Here is a 9541-nt window from a genome sequence, read left to right on the forward strand (position 1 = left end):
TTCATAGGTCGCGAGATCGTATATTCCGTGCAGGCCATCTATATGAAGCTGGTGTAAATGACTTCCTAGATTTTGCTTTTTCCAAAGTACCCATAGGGGAGAAGATTTCATGTCCATGTATAAACTGCATTAATCAACGGCTAGGAACACGAGATGAAGTGTTTGACCACTTGATAGTTGATGGAATTATGGCTGGCTACACAATATGGAGTTTTCATGGGGAATGTGCATCTTCAAATACCACAGTAATAGAAAATATTATGGTTGATGAAGAAGAGGAAGAAGATGAAGATATTGTTAATATAAATGACATACTTCAAGATGCGTTTCTTGGTGAAACCTTTGAAGGAGCTGGTGTTACTACCCCAAGTGGACACAGAGGGAATAGGAGATGAGTCAGAAAAATTGCATAGATTGATGCAAGAAGCAGAGAAGGCATTGTATCCAGAATGCAACGAGTTCACAAAATTGTCATTCACTGTTGCACTATATCACATAAAGTACCTATGCAATTGGAGTGACAAGTCTTTCTCTATGTTGTTGGATTTATTGAAGAAAGCACTACCACTAAATAATACCTTACCGAATTCCTTATATGAAGCAAAAAAGATGCTTAAGGACTTGGGACTCAGATACAACAAGATCGATGCATGCCTAAATGATTGTATGTTATATTGGAAGGATGCATCTAATCAAAAGTCATGTCTCAAATGTGGGGCATCAATGTATACATCCGACAACAAAGTTCCAAAGAAAACATTACGTCACTTCCCTCTGATACCAAGGCTTCAAAGATTGTATAGGTCATCAGTAACATCATCCGAAATGAGATGGCATAAAGATGGATGTATGGATGATGGGAAAATACGTCATCCTGCAAACGCAGAAGCATGGAAGGACTTTGACAGACTGCATCCAACTTTCAGTGCGGATCCGCGGAATGTTAGGCTAGGGTTGTCAAGTGATGGATTTAATCATCATAATGATATAAAGAATTCATACAGCATATGGCATGTTATTGTGGTGCCGTATAATCTACCACCATGGAAGTGCATGAAACAACAATCATTCACGTTGACATTGCTAATTCCAGGTAAATATCAACTTGGAAATGATATAGATGTGTATTTACAGCCATTGATTGATGAATTGAAGTTACTATGGGATGGTGTTGACACCTACGATTCATTGAAGAAAGAGTCATTCCGTTTACGTGCTTGCCTCTTATGGACAATCAACAACTTTCCTACATATGCCAACCTTTCAGGCTGGAGCACCAAGGGTGCATTGGCATGCCCTTGTTGCAACAAAGAGACCATGTCAACTTGGTTGAAACACAGCCGTAAGCATTGTTACCTAGGCCATCGTCGATTCCTTGAAGGAAATCACAAATTTCGAATGGATAAGAGAGGTTTTAATGGTCATGTCGAGCTTGGGGTAGCACCACAATCCCTTTCAGGCATTGCTTCGCTAACTCAAATGGAAGGTGTAGAATTTCCTACATTTGGTAAGGAATCTGATAAGGATACCGGTAAACGAAAGAGAGCAGGAGTTCAAAACGAACTACTATTTAATTGGAAGAAGAGAAATATATTCTTTGAGTTGCCATATTGGAAGGATAATCTACTCTGTCATAATCTGGATGTCATGCATATATAAAAGAATGTGTGTGATAGCATCATTGTTACACTGTTGGAATTAAAAGATAGATCAAAGGATAAGCTGGAGGCCTGACTAGATTTGCAAGAGATGAACATCAGACCATCTCTACATCCACAGAGAATAGAGGGGAGCACTAAAGTGATTATACCTCCAGCAAGCTATACAATGTCTAAGATAGAAAAAGAACAGTTCTGCAAAGCTTTAGAGGGTTTGAAGGTCCCTGATGGTTATTCCGAAAACATATCATGTTGTGTTAAAGTTACTGAAAGGGATATGTCTGGAATGAAGAGCCATGATTGTCATGTTTTAATGCAACAACTCCTTCCTCTGTCAATATGGGTACATCCAACGAAGAATGTTAAGTTGATTTTGTTGTCATTGTACTGGTTCTTTCGATGTCTATGTGCGAAAGTTACTACAAGCGAAGATTTAAACCAACTTGAAGCAAGTATTGCTGAAACCCTATGCAATCTAGAAAGGATCTTCCCTCCTACATTCTTTGATGTTATAGTTCATCTAATGGTTCATTTACCACGAGAGGTATTGTTGGGTGGACCCGTCCAATACAAGTGGATGTATCTTTTCGAAAGGTTAGTCATTAATATCCTTGCAACAAGTTCATATGTCTGTTTTCTATTTTACATTTTTGTTTCCATGTAGTAACTATGTGTACCAATAGGTTCAACAAGACCCTCTAGGATTTCATGCGTAATAAAAGGCACCCACAAGGATCTATTGTAGAGGGATACATTGCAAATGAATGTCTGCAATTTTGTTCACCGCATATCAAAGTACTTGAGACGCGGTTAACCCGTCCAAAGAGGAATGTTGATAATGAAAATCTGTCACGCCCCCATCCCAACAAGGGATAAAATACATTATAAGGGGTGACTAGGACGACGCTTGTCATCCTACTAAGCTGTCAGGATCACTGACACAGTGTCCCAACGCACAGTCATAACTAATATTAAAATAATATAATATCAGAGTGCGGAAAGGGAAATATTACATTCCAAATGATCACTAGTTTTGCGGAAGCGTATAAAATTAATAGTTACAAGATGATCAAAGCCTAGATGATAAATACTGTAGTTAATCCATTTTTCATTACCATCTAATAATGATCAACAAGGGTATAACAGTAAATGTTTATACATGGGCCTACGCCCTAAAATAAACAAAAGGGGAACAAGTCCCTAGAATTCTCACGGCCCGTAGGCACAATTGTCACAAGGACACCCGTTGCCATGTTCCTCTAACACGACTTCCGGCTCCTCCGTGCACTCGCATCATAATCTAAAAATTGTGTACACGAGGGGTTAGCTCTCCACTGAGCAGTGAGGGGATGAGGATGCACAAACACACAATTCACATAGTCCAATGATGCATGCATACGTTAAGTAAATTTTCCACCTAACATCACAACTAAGTCAATGGCATATGCTACTGTGACAACTCGGGAGACACTGTGGGTCACTTAACTTATCGCCACAATGAAACCTCAATTGTCACCTGGGACCTACGCCGATCGAAGCCTCCAAGACCACTCAGTGGCAGACCCCTGATAACCAATACTACCATGACTGGCCTCTCCCACCTCCCCAGAATCCGGTGTACTGATTATCCAACACCTAAACCCCTGTTGGTAAGGGTCGTAGCATAAGGGTGTAAAATCCTAGCCACAGCTACATGCAAGTCCTATCGTCCCGAGAGGTAATCCGGGCGCATCAACTTTTCATCTGGTTTAGTGCCCGGTTACCAGCACGGCACGGCGCATACAGTTCAACATGACATTCAACATAATTTTTTCATAAATGTATATAGTGTTCGGGGTTCCGGCACCGAGACCCATCAAAGTAAAACATCTCCAATTAACATCATAACATTCATATATAAAAGTATGCAATATGCGTAAGCATGCTTAATAATTTATAATGATGACATATATACAATGCAATAATAATATCAAGCCCAAACAACCAAACCCACTCACAATATGTGTTATGCCCCAATGTTATGAGTTGTCTCCTCGATCAAGCAATAAGCCACAAGATGAATATATTAACCTAAACAAAGAGTGAAATAAGGTTAAACGAGCGAAGGGAAAAGATCCCCAAAAGGTCTCCCATAATCACTTAAGTATAAGGTTTCAGAAACAAAGTGGTTGCAGGAGTGGTTTCATGCCCAATCGCAACCACATGTAAATCCTAGGAAATCGGGGGTTCGGACAATTTTAGTCAAGGTCGGATCTGAGATGTGGTTTCGTAAAACTGAAACCGAGTGTAAATCCGAGCTTCACAGGGCTCAGGACAATTTTAGTCAAGGTCGGATGCGGATGTGGTTTTGAGAAAACGAAACCGAGTGTAAATCCGAAGCTTCACGGGGCCTTCTCGGGAAGGTAATTTCAGGGTGGTTTCTTGCTAGGGATTCATTTTCCAAGGGGTTTAAAGGTAGGGAGGCTTCAAGAAAGCTTCCTCCTAGGTCCATTAGGGTTCTAAGACCTCATTAGGTCCATGTAATCCCATGGATTTAAGAGGGAAAACAAAGAGAACCTAAATTAGGACATAATAGGGTAGAAACCTTTAATTTCTTAAATGGAAAGAGATTACTTAGGCTTAGGGCTTGTAATGGAGTGAAATAACTCCACCATAGTCTAGGTTTAGAGGTTCCAAGAGAACCCTAGGTCGAATCTCTCCCATTTCCCAAACCTCAAAACTCAAAATAGATGAAGAGATGTGGGTTTCAATGGCTTACCTTCCCCAATGTAGAAAAACTCCACGTAGAGGGCTCCACAAGGTGAGGTTCCAAGCCTTCAACCAAGCTTTTCCATTCCTCCTTCTCCTTTTCTCCTTCCTTCTTTCTTCTTTCCTTCTTTCTTCTTTCTTCTTTCTCCTTTCTCTCCTCTTTCTCTCCTCCACGATTTAGGTTAGATGGGAGAAGAAATGAAAATGAATGCTTCTCCCCCCCCCTTTGTCTTATTTATAGAAAATGGGCTTGGGTCCTTTAAGTTAAATGGGTCAAATAGCTAAATGGGTGGATCCAAGATAAATGGGTCATTAGGCCAAATGGATAGATTAAGTTAAATGGGTCAAGAGGGCTTAATGGGTTGACCCATGGTCTTATTTAGGGTAAAGGAATGGGTTAACCCATCTTTGGGTCAAATAGAGTCAAATGGGCCCTCAAGTTGAATGGGCCTCTTAACTAAATGGGTTTGCCCACAGGTTTCAAATAGAAAAGAACCCACTTGGGGATGGGTCCATCCACCATGGGATTATAAGCCCATCACACGCTCCCTTAAATAAGTGGGACCCACAAATAGAATATTCCCAACTCAACTAAAATAGCCCGGGCGGTCCAAATCTTGACCCGCACTTCGAGGGCATCGAGAAAAAGGATAAATACATAAGCCAAGGGCTAGAACTTACTTCTCCATTGCCATGGTGTGTCAATGGTAAGCCCGTATCATGGCCAATAATGTGTAACTGGGTTTGACCATCAGTGAGAACAGCTCACCAGCACGTGGCAGTGATAACCACACGTCACGGGAAAGAAATAATAATTAATTATGATCCGGGGTACGGGTATAACATCCTCCCCACCTTACAAGAAATTTCGTCCCCAAAATTTGAGGCAGCTAGGGTCTCAAGTGAGAAGGGTTGTTGGATAACAACATCCCAACTCACCCACATCTTGAACTAAGTCAAAGGTCGGGTCAAGATGAGGCATGCCTACATGGCACAGCAAGTCAGGTTCCATAATTCTCTTTTCCTTACAGGGTCACATTACCACAGGGGTGTGGTTCACAATAACCCTAGGAACACAGGGTTCCTACTAATAAGTTATGTCTCAAGGAACAGAGGTTGCCTAGATCTTCTAGATCAGGTGATACCATTCTAGCCTTCACTACTCGGTCATTCTTGGGTTACAGTGATTTAACTTGTCCATGTCCCAACATAGGGTTCACATTCGAAGGCTTTCACATCCTGGTTGTCTCATTACCTAACCCAACTTTAGAATGATTTGGAATATTGATGGAATCTCCTATTGTTCACTCCGTCACGGAGGGAACGCATTTAGTGATCCATTACCCCATTCATATCGCTCGTTGGAGAAGGTCTTGTTACATCCTTCAGTTTTAGCTTTCACAACCTTTAAACCTACTACACAGTTATCCCACAGGGAAGAATCCACATTAGTCCTCTTTCGAGAACCAACAACCTTTACTAGCTTTTGTCAAAGTCAACTCTTCAAGCAGTCTCCATAATTTAACCTATTCGGTCAATAAATTCATTCTTCATTACCCTAAGGTTTGGTCAACCAAGGTCAGGGCACCAACTAGTTACACAGCAAGGTCGATGTAAGGTCATACTTGTAGTACCAGAGAATCACTCTAGTCACACAAGTCCAAGGTTCTAAGGGATATCTATATATATTTATCACACCAATATGTAGGCATAGATTCAATAATTACATTCAATTCCCTATGGGCATATTTGTCATCTAGGTCAATCCACCAGAACAAGAAGTTCTCAGGTACGGTTCACTAAGTCTTTTTTTTTTTTTTTTTGGAAAGTCAAATCACGGTGTAGGACTTTCTCTATGAGTCTAAACAAGGTTTGGATGGACCAAGTAAAGTTCAAATAGAGTCGTCACTAGCTTGAGGTGTTATGAATGACTTCCAAATACACGTGACCTTCATGGCTTACTCAAATAAACCAGTCTATTACTTTCCTTTCCTACGCACCCCATTGAGGGTCTCTACCCGTATAGGTTTAGGTTTCTCTATCCATAAGGTTCGGGTCTTTAAATTCATAGGATCGAAGGTCTTTATCCTCAAAGGTAACTCTTCTTCCTTTATGTAAGAGAGGAGTCACAGCGGTTACCAATGCTTGCTACTTTTTATTAGCTGGCCCAATCGGGTACAAGTCCTAACCTCTTTCAATTCAAGGTATTGACTAGACTTAGGTGGTTCCCACAAATGGGTCACACAACGGGGTGTCCGATCTAGGGTATAGGCACCTAACCATCACATATAAGTGTAGTCAAAGGTCTCCAAAACAAGTTAAAAATCCTAAAAGAAATCGGGTGGACTCACGAGCGACGTCAGCACTCCGGGTGCATTCATGGCCCCTCCGCTTGAAAATAGGGAGAGTGGACTAACGGGCGGATGTGGAATGCGAATCCGTTCGTTTGTCCAATCTCAAAAGTCTCAATGGCCGAGAGGGTTTAAGTCAAACGGATTTACGGACGGATGCATGAGTGTGGATCCGTTCGTTGATCCGCACAGATTTATAATGATAATTTCAAGTTTTATGCGGAGCGGATTCACGATAAGTGGATTCGCTCGTTCGTTCATTTGCAGAAATTTAACATAACAGAGCCGCGAGTTTTAAAACTCACTTTTGGCTCCAAAGAAAGGAACATAACCGAGGAGAAAAAGCTCTCTGAGGACTTCCGTTCAAGCTTCCTCGGGTGGTTTTCTTGTAATCTTAAGCCTCAAGGTTTAACTCTCACTTGTTCAAGATATGGCTTTCTTCCCATTCCTACTTTCTCTTTTCTTGGATTTGGGATGAATCATTTCAAGTTGTGATCATGTCTTGACTTTGCTTGTAATACCATGACCATGTACACCAAATCCATGCCAAACCGATTGGAACTAGGGTTTTTGGGTGTAAATCAAGTCCTATTTGATCGATGGCACTAAGTTGTTGGATCCTTGTTTGATTATTGCATCTTTTATAAACTTTCAAGTCTTTGCAAGTATTTTAGAGATTATCACTATGCTGTCATGTCTAGTTGAATTTTACTTGGATTATGCCCAGGTTTTGGTTGTGGTACAGTCCTCAATTCACAATATTTTGAAGAAACTCTTCAAGTTCAAATCTAATCCTTTTACATGCCATAAAATCTCATAGAAAATTATCACAGTGTCTTATCTTCAAGCATATTCTCTTGTATACATGATCGTTGATAAAAATCCTTAGAATCTTTCCTCTCTTCCTCAAATAAATAATTCTTGTCTCTTGTTGAGGTATTTTCATCCAATAACTTGCTTGTTTCATATTCGTTGGGATGTAAAGTAGCCAAAAGTATATGTTGTTCACATTGATCTCATTATTCACGTCCATGCACTAGGGATTTCACACGGATTTTACATGTGCATTGATCTTATTCATTTCTCTTCACTCCAAACATCTTCCTCTGGTTATCATGTCTCATTTCCCTTATATGCTCTTGTCACAATACAATTTCCACATCTTGTAGACATTTCACTTCTATAATTTTATTTGTCAAGCATAAAGCTTAAGTTACCGGGGTAAGATATGCCACAAGAGGGGCGAGGGAAACATCAAATAGAGGTAATAAAAGCCTAACATAGGTTGTTATACCCGCACCCCGGATCATAATTAATTATTATTTCTTTCCCGTGACGTGTGGTTATCACTGCCACGTGCTGGTGAGCTGTTCTCACTGGTGGTCAAACCCAGTTACAAATTATTGACCATGATACGGGCTTACCATTGACACACCATGGCAATGGAGAAGTAAGTTTTAGCCCTTGGCTTATTTATTTATCTTTTTCCTCGATGCCCTCGAAGTGCGGGTCAAGATTTAGACCGCCCGGGCTATTTTAGTTGAGTTGGAAATATTCTATTTGTGGGTCCCCCTTATTTAAGGGAGCGTGTGATGGGCTTATAATCCCATGGTGGATGGACCCATCCCCAAGTGGGTTCTTTTTTATTTGAAACCTATGGGCAGGCCCATTTAGTTAAGAGGCCCATTCAACTTGAGGGCCCATTTGACTCTATTTGACCCAAAGATGGGTTAACCCATTCCTGTACCCTAAATAAGACCATGGGTCAACCCATTAAGCCCTCTTGACCCATTTAACTTAAACTACCCATTCGGCCTAATGACCCATTTATCTTGGATCCACCCATTTAACTACTTGACCCATTTAACTTAAAGGACCCAAGCCCATTTTCTATAAATAAGACAAAGGGGGGGGGGGAGAAGCATTCATTTTCATTTCTTCTCCCATCTAACCTAAATCGTGGAGGAGAGAAAGAGGAGAGAAAGGAGAAAGAAGAAAGAAGAAAGAAGAAAGAAGGAAAGAAGGAAAGAAGAAAGAAGGAAGGAGAAAAGGAGAAGGAGGAATGGAAAAACTTGGTTGAAGGCTTGGAATCTCACCTTGTGGAGCCCTCTACGTGGAGCTTTTCTACATTGGGGAAGGTAAGCCATTGAAACCCACATCTCTTCATCTATTTTGAGTTTTGAGGTTTGGGAAATGGGAGAGATTCGACCAAGGAATCGATGGAACCTCTAAACCTAGACTATAGTGGAGTTATTTCACTCCATTACAAGCCCTAAGCCTAAGTAATCTCTTTCCATTTAAGAAATTTAAGGTTTCTACCCTATTATGTCTTAATTTAGGTTCTCTTTGTTTTCCCTCTTAAATCCATGGGATTACATGGACCTAATGAGGTCTTAGAACCCTAATGTACCTAGGAGGAAGCTTTCTTGAAGCCTCCCTACCTTTAAACCCCTTGGAAAATGAATCCCTAGCAAGAAACCCTTCAATTTTCGATTCTGCAGGTATGTGGTTTTACATGTGGTTTCAGACCTGAGAAACCACACCTGCAACCACCCTTGGCAGAGACCTTCCTAAGCCCCTGGTTAGCTAGGACTTACATGTGGTTTTAGACTGCAAGAAACCACCCTGAAATTACCTTCCGAGAAGGCCCCTGTGAAGGTCGGATTTACACTCGGTTTCGTTTTACGAAACCACATCCGCATCCGACCTTGACTAAAATTGTCCTGAGCCCTCGTGAAGGTTGGATTTACACTCGGTTTCAGTTTTAAAACCACATCTGCAACC

General features: G+C 40.9%; 1 protein-coding gene across 1 annotated transcript; it reads left to right on the forward strand.

Moving 5' to 3' along the window:
* Window positions 1-306: 306 nt before the first annotated feature.
* LOC122643271 lies at window positions 307-1659 on the forward strand. Its single transcript, XM_043836910.1, has one exon. It carries the CDS (start codon window positions 307-309, stop codon window positions 1657-1659), a length of 1353 nt encoding a protein of 450 aa, XP_043692845.1.
* The last annotated feature ends 7882 nt before the right edge of the window (window positions 1660-9541 follow it).

The sequence above is a fragment of the Telopea speciosissima genome, chromosome 10 (genome assembly GCF_018873765.1).
Source record: "Telopea speciosissima isolate NSW1024214 ecotype Mountain lineage chromosome 10, Tspe_v1, whole genome shotgun sequence".
Classification (NCBI taxonomy): Eukaryota; Viridiplantae; Streptophyta; class Magnoliopsida; order Proteales; family Proteaceae; genus Telopea; species Telopea speciosissima.

Excerpts from the sequence above, each read along its gene's own strand:
- LOC122643271 (XM_043836910.1), top strand. The coding sequence starts at position 307 with ATGACATACTTCAAGATGCGTTTCTTGGTGAAACCTTTGAAGGAGCTG.